Source organism: Wasmannia auropunctata, unplaced genomic scaffold (genome assembly GCF_000956235.1).
Source record: "Wasmannia auropunctata unplaced genomic scaffold, wasmannia.A_1.0 LD335921.1, whole genome shotgun sequence".
In the NCBI taxonomy this organism is placed as follows: Eukaryota; Metazoa; Arthropoda; class Insecta; order Hymenoptera; family Formicidae; genus Wasmannia; species Wasmannia auropunctata.
In genome coordinates this window covers 504,568-526,317 of record NW_012026969.1, presented here as the reverse complement: position 1 = coordinate 526,317, position 21,750 = coordinate 504,568, and the positions used below count along the sequence as shown (strand labels likewise).

Sequence of the window (21,750 nt, the reverse complement as noted above, 5' to 3'; positions counted from 1 at the left end):
AACCTTATTTAAGTTGCCACTGATGCTCTTTTGTGTACGTGTTCCAATACAGATACATGTTCAGTCATTGGTACATTTACCTTAATGCTTCGTTATATACAAAAATGAACATCGTAAAAGTCATATAAAAGAAAGTCAGAGGGAACATTTTCTTACGTACATTTTATTGTACATATTTTACAAAATTACATTTCGGTGAGATCTACGTCAAAATATTTTCTCGACCACTAAGCCGCTTGACCATGTTCAAGTTCATGTTTTAACAGTTAATGATTTCAGCTGAACATTGTGTAATTATCACGCGCGATTATCACTTACGCTGCATCTTCTCATTGTGACATTTCAAATTAATGCCGTAATTGACTACAGATATCGTCAGATATTATTATCTACGACATCGATCGGCAAGAGATACAGAATCTCTCTCACACATTGTATTACTTCTTTTTAACGCTTCAAAACGTAGACTTAACGTAGACAGGAACATTAATTATTTCCGAAGTAACGCTGCTCGATCTCCTCGTTGAAGTGTCATCCAGTTCTATCGCAATAAGGACACACGTATATGCGCAGTGTCGTGTACAAAATATCTCCTCTCTCCCCTTCCGCCGCCTCTGTGCTATTATTGTCTGCACGTTCGCCATTCTAACTTACGCTGTTTCGGGCTACGGATAAAGTTTAAACGGCTACGCTTGTCTTTAGGTGTATCACATCGAGGGCATACGATGATTTGCAATCCGGCGATCGAGTGGCAGCATTCGTTCTCTCCTCTCTGCTGATATTCTTGTATCCCTTCTCAAAAGTTTTTCACAAGTAAGCGAGAGTAAAGTGGTTTAAAATATATCGGTCTTTTTTGTCTCATTTTTATTTGCAAAAATTGGCTTTGTATATACAGGGGGATTTTTATAAGTTTCCTTCAACTTTTTATACACATATAAAATACTTTACACATTCGCCCTCGGATTGCATATTTATTGTCTGCGTATTTTTATAGCACGTTTCCTCATAATATGATCGATTGTGCTCGTCAGAAGTCAGAACTAATAAATGTACAATAATAAAAAAAAGAGAAGAAATATACTTCTTGTGTATTTTTACTTATTTTTATATAAAACAAAGCAAACAACGATCACTATATGACGCTACGAGCAATAGAAGTTTTTAAAATACTCGATTCTGTATAACACGCCAAAACGTAAACGCGTATTGCTCCAAGAATTTATGTTCGCAAAAAAGCTCGCGAGCGCATTTTACTTTCTTTTTTTTTTTACACATTTTATCTCGTTTTATCGTGTGACGAAACTCATAAAGCGACTAACCGCGAGATGAAAATGATTCGACGGTAAATCTCAGATGAATTCATGCACTGTTAAATCACGCGAGCACAACACGTCGTGATCCTTTTGTTCTTTTTCTTTTTACTCGTGTAAGTGCACTGTGCTATCTTAATCGGATCGACTTGAACGCAGTTCGCGAGAAGACACGCGCGCCGAAGAAGCGGGACGTTCTGTCGGTGGAATCGGAATGCCTGCCGTCTCTGGTGAAAAATTCTCTTAATACTTCAAAATATTTCTGAGGATTTTTCATATTTTAAATTTATAAAGAATTCTGAAAAATATTTTAGGCTTCTCCAGATTTTATAAGATTTCTTCGGAAATTATTGAATGCGAGAAATCTTAAAATATTTCAGAATTCACATATATTCTACAAGAGATGACTTTCTCAGTCATTGAAAAGTATTCTAAAAAAACCTAATAAAGTTTCTACAAAATAATTTAGAAATTCTGATATTTATATAGAAATTACTGAAAAATTATACTAAACTTATGCTGAAGAATTCTGAGACAAATTTTCACCAGAGATTGTCACGACGATTTCAGGCAACGTCGTAAAAGCGATAATACTGAACGTGTGTGGGCCGAAAGGCGATGTCGACTTGGACGTGAATCCCTCTCCCCCATCGCGGAGACTAAATATTAGTCTCCGACGCGACGCCTATAATATATACGTTAGCGTACGTAAAACACGTACGTTACATACACGGTTAATATGTACACGGAAATGTAACGACGTCCTCTTTCGTTCCTTTCTTCTCCTTTCTTTACGAAATACCTTAAATTACAATACTATACAGCGTATCGTCCGCATGAGCCGCGACAGGCGCACCGAGCGAAATTAATATATCGACCGAAGTATCGCTTGGAGCCTCATCACTGAACACAAAAGCGTTGTACTACGTGTTGCAATCGTGTCGGGGGGGGGGGGATGCGAATTAAATCGTTCACATTCGACGTCAGAGATATAATCGTCGACGGGACGAACGACTAACTCGTAAATGCATTCGACTTTCAAATACCGCCCACTCGTGGTCTTCCCCTTCGAAAGCGATGCTATTCACGTCACAATTTCGCCCAAGGCTCCATCCTTGCGCGCCCTTCGCGCGGACCTTCCAATCTCGGCTAACGACACCTCGATACAGTCGATCGAGTGGAATTCGTGAATTTCTTAACAACTGCGCACTCGTCTCTATGGTCAGTTTAATTTAGACGCTAAAGCTGCATTCATCGCGTTCGCATACTAATTTTTTTCCGCGAAATCTTCAGAATCCGTTTGAACTTATATGGAAAAAAAATTCATTTGCTAAGTGATAATGCTAGCGAGTGTATTTTTATCCGTTCTGTCGCGCGAGATTCTGCTCGCTCTCGTACTCACGACGATTCACATCACATCGGCTCGATTTCTATAGCCCGACAATGCACTCTATCTTTTGAGCGATTATTATCCAGAACCGAAAGATGTTTCGCATACTAATGAATAATTCAGAAGGTTAAAAAAATCTTGGAATTAATTATTTGCGCGAGAGGAAGACACCGAATTCCGATTAAACCACACCGCAAGAAGTTAAAAGTAGGACTTGAATGCGGCGCAGGTATGTTTCAGGGTTCGAGTAAATCTCCGAGAGCTCTGCTCCAAAGCTTCCAAAAATAGGTCGTGTGGCAGCTTCTAAATACCTATCTAAATTTCGTCGTATACGAAGGCAACTATTCGAAGACACATACGCGTTGGTATTACGACTACACGTGCTTTTTAATTACGCGCGCTCCGTGGAAGAGCCAGAATTCTTGCTGTGAGCCCAAGGATAAACTACGGAGAGTTAAATTGCTATCGCAGTTCCCGCAATTATGATTTAATATGTAACTTCGTAAATTATATATGTCTCTAACCGAAAAATATGATAATCTCTCTAAAATTTTTTACTCGCAATACATCGAAAAATTATGCTTTTAGAATTTTGAAATTCTTAAGTTTCGAGACTAGCAAATCTTAGGCTTTGCGTCACGCATTCAAGAGATATATCTCGATATATCTCAGATATATATTGTCAAAGAAATCCACAAAATTATCGCCGTTGCTTGGTAAACTTGTTAATTAAATGTCTCCATCGGCCGTGTTCTCGAAGAAATTAATTCTCGAGCTTTAGGCTTGAATTCCGGAGATAGGATTGTCCGGAGAAATTCCAATGTTTCGTTAAAATACAATCGCAATTTCTAGATAATCGACGAATTAATTTGCCACGTGCTATCGACCTCGTATTATCTTCTGATATATTAATAGCTAATTAAAACCTGAGTACGCGCCCGCTCGACTTGACAAGGTACTAACAATCGGCCACTTGTATATTGCGTTCGTAAAAAGTTTATGAATCATTTAAGCATCGAGGCGTTCGCATCAATAATGGAAATAATTCGACCGGTTTTCATAAACAATCGGCCTCGATACCTGATGGCCTTTTAATTAATTCCTGGCGAACGCAGGATATAAGTGATGAATTATTAATGCTCTGCCAAGTAATGCCAATGCGACCGTCCGTCCGTGGGACTCGTCGGCGGACTGGCAGATCGACGATTTGGATTTGGTGGAAATATACTTTCAGACGACCACAGCCTCGTAGGAATGCCCTTTCGGTCCGACAGCTCTTGCGCGTCCCGCCCGTCAGAGAGAACGCTATAATTTGCGACTTCCTGTAAAAGAAAAATGCAACACGCCTCGTTCGAGTATTCATTGAGTTGTTCCGTCGCGCACGCAATAAACCGATATTTCAATCATTATGACTTATGGAAGTTCATAAAAAAACGAGATAAATAGAAAAAGAGGTAGATTAGAAACGAGATAGATAGAACCGTTAGGTAAAAATTATATCGTCGCATAAATCTTCCCGACGTAATTGATTTTTAATGTCGTTATAATGGAATTAATATTACGGTATTTTTAGAAAGGTAATTTTAACGGTGCATGCAAACAGTAAAAACTAGCATGTCAAAATTGTCGCGATTGCCATCGGTCGCGCTCGTGGTCACGCAAAAAAATTATTACCTTATTACGGTCAGGGCGCGTCGAAATCTTGATCTCCGACCAGGTACAGAAATTGGAAGGCAATCGCCAGCAGGCTGATCCCGAGCAGATCACCCATCGCGGTCAGATACGGGATCGCCGAGTTGTCGGGATCAATTTTCCGCTTCCACATCCAGTGAATCATTATGTAGGCGATGTAGAGGAGCGCCGCGACCTGCAGCATCGCCGCGCAGAGGTAAACGAAGACGAAGAGCGGCGTCATCGTCGTGTTACCATCCTTCATGTAATTGATCAGGTAAATGAAGATGATGTGGCCTGGTATCACCATCGTCATCAGTACTCTCGTGGTTCTGGCGTGCATACCTGAGAAGACGAGACACAAAGAAAAATCCTGAATCACTGGGAATCTTGATTTTCAAAAGAAAAAAGAAAAAAAAACGAAAGAGGATACCTTTCCCGAAAAAATTGGCAATTGGAGTGATGAAGATGACGGGGTGCGTGTAGCCCGGTGGGATTAGAAGCGTGCCGAGTTCGGCTTGTTTGTGAAGCGCCGTCGATATCCTGCTGGCCTGAACAGCAACCAGGTTCCCGCCGACGCCGTTGATGACCGGCTGAAACACCGTCAGATTCTCGAAGCGCGACACCATGAACTCCAGTATGAGACCGCCGCAGCTGTGAAAAATTTCGCGTTTGTAGATTCTTCTTTACTTCGAGCCGTATTCGAAATATAATTTAATAAAGATCTAATAATAATCTTTAATCGACCATCAGTAATTAATTATTCACTGCCAGGCATCGAGAAATTCTTTCTCCTTACCTGCTGATCAACATGGCCACCATGACCGGCGTCCAGCCAAAGTAGAGCACATCGTTGGTGTACTTGTTCTTCTTGGCGATCCACACCCAGAGCGGCGTCACGAGGACGTAACAGGCTATGACGAGGGGTGCCACCCAGTCCTGCTTGTCTATGCATTCGTAGAGTACGGTGGCGATCCAGGAGAGGAGCGCCAGCGACGTGATGTCGCCGAGGCTGGCGGCTATCGGTGTGGCCACGTTGTCCGGATTGATATGGCAATGACGGGAGAAGACGATGACGCCCGCGGTAATAAGGCCCAGTACGAAGGAGGCGAGAGACGCGGTAACCAGGCTGCTGGCGCACAGTAGGTAGGCATGATCCAGCGAGACCGTGCCGTTGCGGAAGGCACCCATCACGATCGCCACCACGGAACCCAGGAATCCCACCACTATCGCTTGACACTGCGCACGATTAGGGTGACTTTTAGCCCCAAGCGTAATGGACCTCTCGATAAAAACTTGATGGCTGAAGAGAAATTAAATCCCCTCGCTTGTTTCCTCAATTTTTCTTGATTACAGTTATTGCAATATTATTTCGAAAATCGATAAAGAAAACCTAACTTCTTAACGATTTTCAATTTAATTGCATCAATAAATATTTATTTATAATAGATATTTTGCAAGATACTTTTAATGCCAGGAAAAAATTGAAAGAACAGCCAGCCACAAGCTAAAGAAAAACTTTAATAATTCTGGGAATCTTATAATCTACATTGTAGTAGCGCGCATAATTGTAATAAATTGTAGTAACATCGTTGATTTTTTGCGCAATTGGCAGAAGTCTTTTTCTAAATTTTATTCGAAGATTTTAATTCTAAAATGTACATTTTATAATTGCAAATTTATTGGTACGGCCATTTAACTGCGGCGATTCTTTTGTATATTTGGAGAATCGCGTTTTTAATTTTTACCATCAAAAATTTCAAACTCTGCTGTTATACTATATATAATAGATATTGACTCGTTGAAGCATACGTGTCGTTTATCGCGCGGCGTGTCTCGTGAGGTAACCAGCTCACGCTTGCACATATACGAGGGAGATCGCACGGCAAACAGTCGGCTTCCCGAAGGCCGTCGTCTATCATCGTCAGCGTTGAACACATAATAAAATAAAATCGTGGCGCCAACGATAAGACGGGCGATGCGCGCGCGTATAGCTCCGATATATTCGCTAAATCGAACAGGCTAGGAGAAACGTTCGCTTTCCCGGAATTGTGTCATCGGCTCATTTCACAATTAGCCGCTAATCACGGGTCAAATTGCCCGCGTCGTTTCGCGGTATTCTCTGCCAATTTACGATTTCCAGGATGTATCGACAATGATGTCGACAATGATAGCAGTAGATTTGTCGGGATTCGCGGATTACAGCAATTTTTCATCAATCATCGCCGCTGGAAATGCGGTTGAACTTGAATTCAAAAAACACCCAATTTTATGGATATATTTACTCTATGATAAGAATGCTAGAGAAAGAAAGAGAGAAAGAGAGTGAGAGAGATAAGGAGCCGGGTGATTAATAGCGCAAATTTTTCCGTGCGTTGCGTCGCATAGTTGTTGGGTATTAGAGGAGTCGAGAAGTCGGGTAGACCGACCTCAGACTGTCTCGCACAAGAGAGGTTCCAGAAGGAAAAAAAATACGTGGCGCCGAAGCGAGCCAATACGGCGTTTCGCAATGTATTCGAACGGAATTAAGTTAGGAGTCCCCTCGTACGACAAACGGCAAATATCGGTTTAATTGTGGAACATCTAGTTAGAACCAGTTTCGCGAAAGTAAACTCCCGTGCGGCTGAACGAGGCACCGCGGTTTGCTCTGAGACTTTATAGGTGCCAGAATGACGCGGCGTCTGACACATCTGTCGACAACCCTTGTGTTATTTCGCGCGGCTACACTTTGAAGGCTTGCGAAATAGACGACAAATCGCATTCGTGTCGATTATCGGGGAAAAGACTTGTGAGTCTCAATCGTCTCGGAAGAATTAGTCCCACTCTTCAGTTACTTACTTGTATTAAGACGAGATTCCCGACGATCATGTGCCATTGTTCCTTTGGCAAGTCCATGTGTCCGAGATTCGCTTGAGTAGAAAGACGCGACGCCAGAGTCATTTCTAGATTTCCCTTCAGCCCCAGGAGTGCCGGTACCAGAATCATAAGCTCGTTGACTTTTTCAAACACTACCCAGTGCTGCAAGAAAATACGAAAATACAAATATGTAGAATCAGTGCTATCAAGATCATATTAATTTAAAGTCGACGTGAAACTCTTAATTAATTGGATGTATCAAATAAATGGATCTAAATATTGAATTTTGCAATTAATTTTAGGCAAATTCTTTGATTAATATTATGTCTTCAAATATTTTATCGTATGCTATTATTTAAAATATTTAGCATTCCAAATTTAAAACATTGACGCCGAGATCAATGTTAAATGAATTAAACGTTCTATTTAAGAATTCAATTGCACGTATCGTCGAATTGCCTGGATGTTTCTGCACATCGTAAGATATTTTCAGAGGGATCATTTACGCGCGAGGTGGTTTGTCGTGATAAAGGTAAAAACGTCGTTCCTACTTGGACAAGATCGAGGACCAATCCGGCGCCCACCATGCCCAGGCCGGCGATGAGAAAGGGTATGAAGACCTGAATGGTAATCGCCAAGTACGACTCGAGCGGCTCGTCCTCGCCGGTCACGCCGTAGATTTTGCTCTCGGCGACGACGTCCGGCAGCCGGCCGCCGTCGACGCCCTCGTCGAAGATGGTAACCTCGAGGCAGTCGTCGGCGGCGTGTCCACCGATGGTGGGACTCGCTGTTGTCGCCTGTCCATTGGTGGTCGTGGTGACGCTGGCCGTGCTGGTCGTGGTGGTTGTGGTATCTTTCGACTCGGAGGTGGTCCGCGAGCGGCCGTCGGTCGGTGTCATCCTGTGGGAGTTCTGCCTCTCAGGAAGCAGAGGCTCCTTACATTGCTCACTGCCGAAAGAAATAAGGATTCCGCTGGTTAAACGCTTCTTTTTCTTTTCACCACGGATGCCAGAGAGTCTCATGTAACCCTTTGGCTATGGCCGTCAATGGCCGATAAGCTCGAGCCGTCACCGGTTTATCAGTATTTTGTATTGAAATTGCCGAATCCCATTCTGCGATTTGGTAATGAAATGATACATAATTTTGCGATGTTCTATTCGTATCTTGTATTTAGAAATCTTTAAACGCTGATTGATTATTGCTAGTCGAAGAATTAAAATCGTGTGATTATTTTGAAAAAAATTCGCCTTTTTGACGATATAAAATTATAAAGAGAAAAAAAAGTACATTTAAATGATGCGAGATGAATTGATGTCGGATGAATGAAGAGCGCGTGCGTGCAATCTGAGATCATCGTAAATCGCGTACATGCGATTAATCCACGGTTAATTCCGCCACATGATTCTTTTTGTTAATTCGCGATCCCATGCACTGATTTCCATCACTCGCCGTTTTTTTTCGGCGCCCGGACGTCGAGACGCCGCGCCAATTCGCATTTTTCAAACCGACATCTCGGCCAAGTTACTTCTTCTTTTTTTTTTTTACGATCGGAAGATCGAGAGAACTCTTTTCGCACAATACTTTTAAACGTACTTTTCGAATTTGACGCCGGTATTGGCATTCTGGAACGGCTGCGGCTTGTCGGGCGGCACTCGTACCGGATGTTGATGCACCTGGCCCTCTATCATCTTCCTACTGAAGGCTGCGTGATACTCGCTGCCGCGAATATACAGCCATTCTCCTTTGAGAATGATAAGACTCGCGTCGCCGACGACGACGACGACGACGACGGTTATATTTCAGGACACAAATAACGTAAATTACGTAATTATGCCAAGAGCAGCTATCTTTCTCTTTTTTTCTCTCGCTTTCTCTCTCTTTCGCTCGTTGATTAGATTCGTTCAGAAACTGCTGTTAATCACGGTAAAAATCAAGATGTGAATCATCCAGCGACGTGCCGATTGAAGAAAGATGAGCAGCCTCTTCCTGCCTGAGGACCACTGCCAAACAATCGTCATGTTAATCTAATTGCGAGATTAGTAGACCACGTGTAGTACGGATCAACCGGAGTTTCAAAGAACCGCTATTCGAGAAAACTCGCTCTACTACAAGCGCCATCAATTACGCGGTTTTCTAAATTCGAGAAAACTGACACCTTCGAAGCGTAATCACTCTCACAATGTGTCACACGAAGTCGGTATATATAAATACATCGCTAAATTTTCCGCGGACAGATTTTTGATTACCAAACAAACTTTACGTCACTCTAATTTGAAGATTCAGCATTTTCAGCCCCGAGCGTTTTCTGATGTCATTGTAAATTGAATTTAGATTACTTGAGAATCGATCTCTCGCGATTTTACTCTTAAACTGATTTTTATTTTTAAATTAAATTGCCTAGTCTTCGAATCACACCTGCGAAACGATACCCGTGAATGAATAAACGTATCGCCATATGTACGAAGGCACGTCGACTACATGGTTCCGTGATTTTGCGCCGCGTTTATGAGTCTTTATCGCATGTGTCATGCAAATAGTATAACGAATAGACGCGTATCATACACATCACGTGTGCCATTAATTAACACGTAACACGCTCAATTTCCTCCCGCTTGAGTTCCGCCTCGAAAGAAATAATCTGTTTTGCGATAATCTCCACGTAACGCACGTGTGTGTATATCATTACGTAATTAAAGTAATCTGCATGGACATTAATATGTTATTCGCCGCGCTCGCGATCCACATAATTTCCCTCCTTATCTCAATCGAAATCGGATTGATTTTTACGCGAGATCGCCGAGATTTTCGGCCGCGCGTTGTCCGCATTTGAAAACCACGGACGCGCTTCTCGCGAACGAGTACGTCAGCGACGATAACGACATTCAATCGTGCGGTGACCTTACTGCGTGGAAATTAAAACTGCGAGAGCGGCTTGATTAAGGCCAAATCGTACGGCCGTTCGATCAAGCGACGTTGCCTTCGTAATCTTAACTGTAACATCGACACCTTGAGACAGTCAATGTCACGCTGCGACTCAAAGGAGAAGAGGAGATCCTGTATACGCTAAAGTATCACGACTGCACAAACAAGTAGATGCAAATTTTATTTCTACCGAAATTTAGTATTTAATACTCTAGATTGGAGTAACTGTTTTAAAACAGCTGATTTTTCTTCCTTTAGTTCAATTATTCTCTATTCATTATTTCGTGACTCAAAGCTAGATTAGGAATGCGCCGCTTCTTATCGATTCCTACCGACTCCGCTCGATCAGCATCTCGTTTTCTTTTTTTTACAGAGGCAGCGCATTATCTCTCGTCGTCAAACGAAGAGCACGAAAGCGGATTTAATCACAATATAATCGAGATACAACTAGGTCGACGGCTGATCGATAAAGATCAATGTCGAGTCACCCGCGCGACGATCGGGTCGCACGTGCGATCGCACTTTGATATTCATTGTCCGATCAGCTGCCACCTTGCGTCACGCATCGACCGGCCCGAGAGCGGGGTCTGATGGAAACGCACACGTCGCATCGCGCGAATCGCACGAGTTCTCTCGTGACCTTAACCTACGCGCAATCAAGCTCCGCTTCTCGTCGGAGAGCCTCGACGGAGAGCCTCGCGCTTCGGATGCTATATCTGCAGCATCTCGCGTCCTTCGTCCAGCCGCGGTTGTCTGATTCATCGGCGAACAGCACACGTGGCGGGAAAAACGCGCTCCCGAAGACGCGGCTCCGACCTTCGTTTCTCGGCCGCCGACCAGTTCTCTTTTTTTTTCCCCGCGGTTGCCCGACTGTAGAACGGACCTTCGGAAACGTAATAGCGAAAACTTATCAGCAACTACCTGCGTGACCGAGATAACGATATCGGACATATGTTTCGCCTCGTCGAATTGGCTTTAGCAGCGTGCGCGCACGAGGTGACGCCCCGAGGAGAGCGGGCCGCGGGAAGTCAAAAGAGACTTTGGTTCGATACAGCGATTCAATTCACTTTTCTAATCCCTGAAAAATCAGAGCTTATCTCTTTAACATTTTACTTTCAAAAATAATTTTCTTAAAACGTGGATTGTTTAGGGAATTAAATTATTTAATTTTTATTCAATCCTCCTATTATAAACCTCGATCTTGCCGCGCAAGATTTCATTTGCACTTTGCGCGTCAGATGTTACAATTTATTATACTTATGACTTAAAACTCTCAACAACGCGCGAGAATCTATCTAAGCCGGCTGAATACTAGTCCTCGGAAACTCTTTCGCGGAATGAAATGCGATTCGCAAGCCTCGTCTCTAAAATAACCCGCGCTTCCTCGGCCGAAGCGTCACGTTGGACCGGACCGAATTCCGGCTGCTCCGAATGGCTGCTCCCCTTTCGCTCGTACCTGAAGTCCTCAGGCGTGGTCCCAGACGGACCGCCGACGTTTCCCACGAGACCCACCGTCGAGCCGTCCCCTCTGGCCGGGGGGTCACTGATCGCCGGCTTCGTGGCCCCGGTGATCGTCTCTGCGGCGCGAGATCAGCCCACGTCCAGCATCTGATGGTGGTCACCCGGTGCGGCCTGGTGCGAGGCCGTTTCACGCTGCGGTTACATCGCGACTGATCGCGCATCGTGCTCGCGTGCATGCATGCCTCCTTAAAACTAGTTTGGGGACACACGAGAGCCTCCTCTGTCTGTGTGTGCGTGTCGCGTGTGTGTCGGCGGCGCGCCGGAGGGAGCAGGCGCAAGTTTATCGATCCGCCGGCGACTTCACTTCCCAGTCAGACCGTCCGCGAACTCCTCGCGGCCGTAACCGCCACTCCGGGATACCTGTGCGCGCCAATAGCGCACCAACCCCTGGAACCCGTCCGGATAGGTCGTCCGGAAAGGGTCGTCTTTCGCGCTCCCCGAGTCCCGAGACGTGACGTCACTCCTACCCATTGTCATCACCCGGTTGCGTCATCGTTTCGTTTAAACCGCATTGTGTTATCCCAGTAATCTCGCTGCCCCCGCATATCGAGTTTTCCGCCGACGTTCATTTCCAAGAATCGCGAAAAGCCGCCCTCGCTTGAAATCCGTTGATGACGTCGCCTTGGGATCCCCGATCGCGTACGGTTGCGTCTTGCGTCATCGTTTCGACACGTTCGATGCATTGCACTGTGTTATCTATAATACCGGATATTTGTCCTTATTCTTAGTAATCCGGAAGATTTGTCTTTGTGTTCAAAAGCATTCGAGTGCGGCTTTATCTTTCGCGGTGTTGTTACAAGTCGAGTTAAGCTCGGCGCTGATGCGTCGGCTCTATTCGAGTCTATCGGGAGTCTGTAGAGGCATTTCATTTATTTACCAGGCAGAAATTTCTAAAAAACAGTGATGGGTCACGTTCGATATTCTTTCTTGCGTGTGACACACATGCCGGACACACGTGCACCGGCATCGGTTACGTCATCAATCAACAGCTGATGTGCATACGGAAGCTTCATTCATGGATTTACCGCGCATTACGCGCCGAGAGTTGCACAACCACCGTCCGTTTCGCACAATTTTCGCGGCTTACGTACGAACGACTCGCCTTTATGCGCTGTAATTCGATGATAGCAATAATTTACCTCAGCAACAATATTCCGCCACGAGCAATTTTCATTTTGTACGCCGAGCCCATTAGAGCGTTATACCAAGCATAATTACATCGGCCTGGTTATCGATTACGCGTATCCTGCAGATTACGAAGCGACGTTGGACGAATTTTTATCCTCCGTATGTTACAGAAATTCAATCGTGATCTAATCTGCGATAATTAAATACTTGATATCTAAAAAATGATTAGCTTATTTTTTAAAATTACTTCTTTTTCCATCCATCTGTTCTTAATTTTCTTGATTCAAGTTACATAGTTTTACATGTTACATTTTATATCTATTATTTACATATATTTATCTTATAGATTTATTTGTATATCATTAAATAATAATTTTGCATTTAGAAATTGTTATTCCGAGAAATTGTTCCCTTTCTCGATTTCATAAAATCAATTTTGAACGTAGTTCGGAACTAGGCAACGTTTAAATTTCAATATGCGACGATGCATATGGAAATTTTGTTCGACATTATAAATGCCGCGGATCAAGGCCTAGGCATTGTGATGCGAATGCATAAATCGCCCTGCGACGATTATCTGTAGGCCGCGAGCAATAACTTGGTATTGTCAACCCCAGGTAGTGACTTCCGCACGCGCAAGAAAATTGATATCGATTTTCTTCTCTAAATTTACCCGATATTATTCCCGGGGAACAAAGGTAGCCCGTCAAGTACAGCGAGTTACGTAACGACTTTATACGCGATAAACGATGGCTTACGTATCTTCAAGTTTAGGCGCCGTTGAAAAACAGGAGGGACATTACGAAGCGTTATTTAAGATTCGATTTTTCGAAATGTTTTAAGAAAATTGGAATAATTGACTCCGAGAACTCGACCACATCATTTTCGATGCATTCGAAAACTTCTTTTGTGATTGCTGAATCACTGTTTCATATATTTTATTCTGTCCTGAGACACGCGAAGTTATCGCCACGCCATATCTATCCTTCCTTCTAAATTCAATTTTTCATGCGCAGTATCCCGTATTAATTAAAATTACGTGTGTTAACTTGTCGGCCGTGAATGTGATATGATGGGAAAAAAGATGTTATTACGCCGCGATCGATCGCACGATACCCATGCAAACGAGCCGGGAAAAATCAAAGCACCGATTAAATTTGTTATTACGCGAGAATGATGCAATAAATACAATGAAATTACATTGGAAAAAATCTACGCGTCTATGAGTTGAACTGATTCATCCTTTTTTTTCTTCTGTAAAGAACATTACGCGCAGATGTTGTGATCTAAGCGATACCGCGAGTCGAATTTATTGCATCATCTCGCGAGATACATAATTTAATCTTGGTGATTAAAATTATTTTTCCGATGTTATTTAATCTCATTTACACGACTCCCACAGAAGACGCGCAGAAATTGTAATCGATTCAGCGAGCCGCATCTCGTTCAGCGGTAATCCTTATTTAAAGTGGAGCGGAAAAATTCGCTCATAACAGTCAGTCGGTCAATGACGCGCGAATAGGATTCACTGGCCCGTCTATGACCGTATCCTGTGTAGGAGCGAAGCCGTAACGCACACTCCGGCCGTTCGTGACACGGCAATTTGTATTCTGGTAACTTGAGGATTAGGTCACACACTCTCGTGTGTGTATCATATTATAGTCCCGCTTTTCTAATGATTAAACCCCGCTGAAACGCGTGTATTTCCTGTCGTAACGAGCAATTGAGACGTCGCCGCGTCGGAGGCGCGCGGGTCTCGACATTCGCGAACAAACGAGGACGACCGTCGTCGGAGCGAATTGCCAATTAATCAACGTCGAATTATCGGATCGCGAAGCGAAATCGATGGAATTCCTCGAAGGAGAAACACGTTAAAGACACGCAACGACGACGAAGCAATTTACATTTCCATTTACATCTACGTTTGAAAGGCAAATTTCACAAAAAGACTCGAGCGCTGATTACATCGTTCAAAATAAGTAGCAACCACCTAGAATAAGAACGATAGGTGTCAAAAGCTCGATAATCGTATTCCTAACGACACTCTTAACAACGCGCGACTGTTTGCAATTCGCACCTTCCAGCCGGTTAGCCCGCGTGGAATATGACGGGTCAACGTATTTGCACGTTTAATTACGCATCCAGACAACATAAGTCTAAGATCGGGACATGAAGACAATTTTTAGACGTCTTTTAAATGTCTCTCTCGTAAAAACGTCTTGAAGACATCGTCTTATGTTATTTCAGTTTTGGACTTTGTGCTGTCTAGGACACAGGGGTTCTAGGTAATTAACCTTGCGCGCGCGTGTCGGATATCGAATAGCGAAAAAGCTTGCGGAACACACTACTCACCGCCGACCTGTGATCGTTCTGATCAACAAGGCGAGGATGCCCATTGTTTGGGATCCAGCGATTGACATGATCGGCGTTGCGGCGCTTACTGATACAATTTACTCGTCGAGCTCATCTTACGCGAGCTTGATCGAGTTTCCTCCTCGCGATCAGATCGCAGCGGCGGGTATTCGCGGTATCCTCTTTCAGCGTCGAATTACACGAATGCGAAATTCATCTCACAAAAATGAAGAAATCCGTCCACTTGGCGACGCGCGATATTTACAGCCAAGTCGACAGAGCATTACCGACGTCTCATTGAGCGACGTACTGGACAATCGGTTCTCCGCGCGTTTCATTCGTAGTCCACGATTCGTACCCGATAACTTATGTCCGGCAGCTGACAAGCCGATAATGCGGCAAGGGCAACGTCGTTAACGACGATTTTACGATGCATTGCATGCACCCGTTCGTTTACACGTTTATTACGTTATCACGCTCGTTGTATAAACTTCGAGCAACGATAAATGCATCGTCACTAAAACCGTTCGAACAATATATATATGTTTTTTTGCTGCTCTTGATCTCGATAGCCCGAAACTCGCGAATTTTATGGACACGCATTAAAGTTGAAAAAATATTCGGGTTACATAAAATCAGCGTTCTAGTTTCTTCGTAAAACTTTAATTTTAATTCAGTCATCTGCCAGGCGTCGCGACAAGCAAGCGATAGTTTAATGCTTCATTGGAGTCAATTTATAGTTGATCTAATCGGTCTCGGTAATACAATATATTTCGATTCTATCTCACCAAAGATTCTTTATAATTATTTATAAAACCAAAACTTTTGATACCTTTTATATTTTCTTATATTTTCCACAATTTTTGCTAAATTTTTTTCTCGAGATAAATCGATTAATTAAAGTTTTGAAAGAAAAAACTATTATATATAACTATATTATAAAACTATTAAACAAGACTTCTAATATTGAACATACAATTTACAAGTAAAATCGGTTAGCGCGACATTGTATATGTGATATTTTAGAAACTAAGCTTTTTCCAAAAATCGCTTGGTATTTAAAATTTTTACGTTTCCCGTATCAAAGTCAGTATGATTGTGATTCATCCTATGTTCAGAAATTATTAAATGATCGGAAGTATTTCTGTTAATACGACTCGATGTTCTGAGATTTCTGATTTTTAATTGTACGTCAGTTTGTCCTACATAAGGATGCATCACAATCCCTACACAGAATTTTGCATACAATATCTTTCAGGAAGAACGTTCTCGTGCATCTTAATCAATCTCGCAAGCTTCGTCGAGTTCTACTGGGAAATTTGTTTCGAGAGACGTGACCTTTTAACGTGAGTTCTTTGCATTGCAAGCGTAACTCTTGGCTAGATCTCCGGCTAGGAGCGATATTATCTGCTCGCACACACATACCTTTCGTGGTTCCTTTTAAAGCGCCGATTACGTAAGACTCGCTCTTGACTCGGCAAAGGTCGACATTGAAACCGGTGCCTGAATGAAGCGTGTAACTGGAACGCATTCAAATACGCGACGATTTTCCCCGGCAATTTCAATAAAATAGCGTATACCCACGTGTAATTTAGCCGCGCGCGTGAATTTCTATCGTCCGTTTAGATGGAGATATGAGATTTTACCGACACCTAATCTCTCGTCGCGATTTGCATATCGCTCGCATCTCATTTGGAAAACTGGCGCGACAGCATCACACATTTGTAATTGTAATTTCTGTCCCGTTCCTTTCATTTACCTAATTTCATTAATTTGACATGTGTCAGAAATGTATCGAAGTGAGAATTGCCTACATTAATAAAGTGTATATATGTATATAGTAATCTATACGTTTATTGCTACATAAATTGTTATTATCACACAAGTGCAGATGCTATATCTGATAAGGCTGTCTTCCTTAGATATCTATTTTAAGAACTGATAATCATGTTTGATATTTCTTTACAAGTTAATTAAACACTATAAATAAACAATTTATAAATACTCTGCAATATATATATATATATATATATATATATATATATATCACGTACACGTGCGCACTAATAAAATCTTAATTAAAAAGAAAGAGAGATTTTGAATAAGCGATGGCGATGAGTTAAATATGCTGGGTGTATCGTTAGTGTAGTCTTTGTGGCAGCTATAGTCTTACATGATATAATTGACATACTAATTCACTGAGCTCACGTTTGTTCCCAAGTGCCGATAAATTGCGTATGTTTTTTCCATTAAGATTTGTCACGCGAGAAGCCAGTGTTGCGCTTCGCGAGTTACCCACCTCGATTAATTAATCACAATCGGCCCATTTTCGTGACTCATCGTCGAATTTATCACTTTGTATTTTGTCCCAATTAGTTACATTCATCTTAATCCTAATTCTTTCATAGAGCGCAATGTGAAATAACGTGTCAGTGACGCGGTAAATTATGATTAACTGAAAGAGTAATTTAAAATTACGGAGCGATTTTTAAATCAAAATTTATCAGGTTGGAAAGAATTACACGTTAAGGAACATTAAGATCACGCCGCGCGTTATATTGCAATTCGAATACGGAAAATTATACTCGGAAACGATGACATAGACAATTTACCGGAAAGAGCGTTATATTTCACGTGAAACGATGAATTTCTGCAATCCGCGAAAAGATGACTGCTGTTAAAGGCGTGGGGGCGGATAATTTCGGAGAGGACTTGTTAAAATTTTAACGCCTCTAACTTACGAGATTTCCAGCCGCACGTCCGTGACAATTCGGCGAAACGGCGATACTGTAGGACTCTCTTGTTGTAACGTGTATTTTTTTATTTGTTTCTAAGTGCACCACCCACGTATCGCGCATAAACACGTTGGCGCGGGCAACAATAAGAGCATCGCCAAGAGAGCATTACGCAAGCGCTACCTTACACTTGCTTCTTCAATTACGGACCCTTATGCCATATAAACGACCGCGGTGCTACAGTCGGGTACACAAATAATCGGAGATCGGAGAACGAAACGGGGACCACACCGCGCACGCGGTTGCTTCATCCTGCAAATGCCATTATCGTGAAGGACCAAAAAGTCATCATGACATCAAAATGGCTTTAAAATAATTATTAATACATTTCGATCAGTCATAATTTATTTTCACGTTATTTTGACGTTATCGTGATCTGTTATTCTGTTTGAAATCAATCTTTCGAAGATGGAGCAAGTAAAAGTGAAAGGAAAAATTCGAGCCAGAGAGATAATAAGAATTAGATATGAATTTTTCAACAGTGATTTTAAGCGACAGTTTTTCACTTAAAAGTCCCATTGGGACTGCAGTTGAAGCCGAAACGTTCGCTGATTGATTGGGGCCACCTCGCGTTCTCCAATTTACTTCTCGCGGTGATGTGACTCTCGGGAATATATCGCAGCACGATCGCGACGGCCGGTCCGATAACAGATTAAACAGATGCGCGACCACCGGCGCCTGTTTGCACCGGGGACTCGTGGCCGGTTTACGCAAAGCGTTATCGCGTGCAACTTGAGAAGGAGCACTCCTCCGCGTGGTGGACCACACGCGAGCGATTCGGCGCTGCCGGTACCCCCGGAGACGTCGTCACGATATATTTTTACACGCTTGTCTCTCGACTCGGCCACGCTCCTCTCATCGTCACTTTGCGCCGCGCTAAGAAGCTAAATTCTCACTTTTCCGCCACTCCGCGCGCTCGCGACCGCGTTCCACATAAAAACACGGTGTGGAGAACGCATCGTTTTTCTTTTCAGCTTTATATAATTGACATGATTGTTTTATCACATTAAAGATGAAATAGCTTAATTTACAAGCAAATATTTCACATTATTTTGCGAGATTATTACAAGCTTTTTAATTCAATCTAACACGCTTTATTTATCCAGTAGTAAAAGTAAAAGATTTTTGTGACGCCACTTCTCGTCCAGTATATCAGTATCTAATTTTTTCCGCTGCTAGAATAAAGATTATATAGGCATCTAAAAAATGTTCGCAAGTATATCGTTACGTCTTACAACGGTCAGTGTTGTAACTCTTCTCCGTGGCTTCGTGTACTGCATACTCGAGCGCACGATTGAGCGTGTCTCGGAATCTATATGACTTTATATTTATTAATTTTTTTATTACTACACGCAGGGAAGGGGGTCCTAAATCCGACGATCAGCCTGATGCCGGATTGCGCAGAGAAGACGCTCTCCCGGATTTCCACAGGCCCCGTTTTCGCGTTTCACATCGCGACGCTTTTCCGCCGACGAGGCCCGCAAATCGCTCTCCGGGCGACGCGAGCGCCTAAGCGCTTCCGTAACATATTCGCAGATTGATAAATTACTCCACGTGTTTAAGTTCGACCATGACGGGCAATAACTTAACATACGCTCTGATACCTCGTCTCTCCCGGTGTATCTTATCCCACCGGCGCGGCCGTCTCGCTCGCTCGCCGCGATTATTTTATTACTTTTGTCGCCGGATGAGAATCGTGTATACGCGCGTATTCCCGGCGAGAATCCGCAGGTGCGGAGAATCCCCTCCGTCGTTATTTCATACTTACACGTTGGTCAGCTGCTCCGGATGACGACGCGCTCGCTCGTCGTCCTGGCCGAGGAGGATCCCGCGGTGCCGCTCCGCATTCCGCCACTTGTGCACGTGAGGGCCCTCATTCGATTTCCGCACGATGGTCCATGCGGAGGAGATGCTGCCACCAAGCCGTTCACTCTTCGCCCGGGCCGACTCGCTTATCCTCGCGCGCGTAACTTCCCTTATTATTTATTACTCGCGCCAACGGAGACGGGTTTCGGATGCACCCCCGCCTCTTCGCGCGCGCGCGGCCAATTTCGGAGAAAAAGGAATCCACCGCACGCGAGAGCGCGGACCAACGCGAGATCGGAATGCAGACGTATAAATTACGTGGACCGTAATTCAGAACCAGTTATCAACTAAATCCGGCGCGCGGAGAGACGAACGCTAAACGGGAGCGGGAAGGAAGCTTAGCACGACGAAAGTCCGTCGTGGAGCCGCTCTCTTTGATCTGGCATCAACACACAGTCCGTGATTATATTTTATAACACCTCGACTCGCTCCGGAACCGTTATCACGCGCGCCTCGGTTATTTCACACCCGTTATCGGTCGTTTCCCGATCGCCTATCACTTGGAACTTTTCCAGAATGACGACGGAAAGTCGCGAAAAAAAAAAGAAAGGGGATCGGAGGATCAGAGATCCCGCGCGCGGAAGGTGTCGCGCGGGGATTGAAACTGACTTAATTTCAGAGCGACTTCAGGAATAGTAACCCCCATCAGCTACAATTCAGCGATTATAAAAGTAGCTCAGGGTCGAATTAAAAGGTACGTCTGTCCAGTCGCGCTTCTTCGTGACCCCTTTCTGAATTGAAAATGAAACGAGCGTATACATATATGCGGCCTCGCGCGGGGGAAGGGGGAGGGAAAGAAGACCGCAAGTCTCACTATGGTTTCGGCCGAGCTGCGTTTTGTAAGCTTTTGTATTGCAGTTTAATGCTACATTCTCAGACGCTTCCCGACGACGTCGCGGACGAGATTTCTTCTTTTTTTTTTCCCCTTTAATTTATTATTCTCTAAGGACCGCCTTTAGTTCACAACAGTCGTTGAGAATTTCTTTTCGCGTCCGCATCGGGAAATCGAACTCACCGCGATTATAGAGCCCTGAACGGTGCGCGACCTTCGGGTCGGAGTAATCGCGCTCTTTTCGCGGCCACTCGCTACCCCTTTTACGCGCGACGACGCACGACGGCAGATAAGATCGGGAGAGCCGCGCCGCGTAACACCGGGAACGGCGCGATAGTTGGCACTGACAGATCCAACTATTTCATTCACAGTCGTCGTCGCCGTCGTCGGGCTTGACCGCGCGAGTCGTCGCCGTCGACGGGCTTGACCGCGCGAATCGCCGCCGTCGTCGCGCGTGTGTGCGTGCACATGTAAACGCGCGGCTCCCCGTGCACGTGCACGTACGCGCGAACACGGCGACGTGGATGAATGAACCGGCGCACACACACACACACACGCACACACACACACATATACACGTGTACACGCACACACGTACACACACAAACGAAGAAACGGCACCGCGTGATTACGGTGTAGGTGGTTACGACGAGCGAGAACGAGCGGGAGGATGTGCGACGGGGCTTTAAACGAGCGCGGCCGGAGAAGACGCGCGGGTCTCCTCCTGCGTGTCGCGGTCGGTGCACGCGCACTTCTCTCATGCGTGAATTGGAAACGCATTATTCCGTGTCCCCGCGAGACTCGCCAAAGTCCCCCCCCCCCCCCGATTCGTCCGACTCTCCTTTGCAGCCGAGATGTATCCCTCGACGACAGGATAAACGCGGTAAATTTTCCGTAAAATCGAACATGAGTATAGCATGATACCAATATCAACTAAATTTAAAGCTGCAATAAAATTACAATGCAATGTAGTCCGATCGCAAATATTCTGTCTGTAAAATAAACCCTTGATTTCTATTTTCGCTGTTCTAAATACAACGAATCACGCACACTCGGGGGGCACTTATTTTGGTACTTAAGGTACTAACACAAAGATCGTTCAATTTG

The 21,750-nt window shown here is 44.0% G+C and overlaps 1 protein-coding gene across 9 annotated transcripts; it reads right to left on the bottom strand.

Annotated features, from left to right (window-relative positions):
* Positions 1–1,069: 1,069 nt before the first annotated feature.
* Positions 1,070–19,809, bottom strand: LOC105455125 (solute carrier family 41 member 1-like). 9 transcript variants are annotated; one of them, XM_011698192.1, is made up of 9 exons: positions 11,606–11,853; positions 10,800–11,032; positions 8,821–9,227; positions 7,779–8,175; positions 7,210–7,389; positions 5,171–5,610; positions 4,805–5,025; positions 4,375–4,716; positions 1,070–4,022 (listed from the first exon to the last, which is right to left on the bottom strand). In XM_011698192.1, the coding sequence occupies exons 3-8, from the start codon at positions 8,913–8,915 to the stop codon at positions 4,385–4,387; spliced, it is 1,665 nt and encodes a 554-aa protein (XP_011696494.1). In that variant the 5' UTR covers positions 8,916–9,227; positions 10,800–11,032; positions 11,606–11,853; the 3' UTR covers positions 1,070–4,022; positions 4,375–4,384. The 9 variants fall into 9 exon arrangements, with proteins under 9 accessions (XP_011696494.1, XP_011696495.1, XP_011696499.1 ...); XM_011698193.1 differs by lacking the exons at positions 10,800–11,032; positions 11,606–11,853 and adding an exon at positions 19,714–19,806; XM_011698197.1 differs by lacking the exons at positions 10,800–11,032; positions 11,606–11,853 and adding an exon at positions 15,151–15,202.
* Positions 19,810–21,750: the final 1,941 nt, after the last annotated feature.

What these genes read in the sequence shown, in the direction of transcription:
- LOC105455125 (XM_011698193.1), bottom strand. Translation starts at nt 8,915, where the DNA reads ATGATAGAGGGCCAGGTGCATCAACATCCGGTACGAGTGCCGCCCGAC. An exon ending in ACCGGCGTCAAATTCGAAAA is followed by an intron (nt 8,176 to 8,820) that starts GTACGTTTAAAA and finishes TTCTTTCGGCAG; the next exon opens with TGAGCAATGTAAGGAGCCTC. An exon ending in TGCCAATTTTTTCGGGAAAG is followed by an intron (nt 4,717 to 4,804) that starts GTATCCTCTTTC and finishes TCGTCTTCTCAG; the next exon opens with GTATGCACGCCAGAACCACG.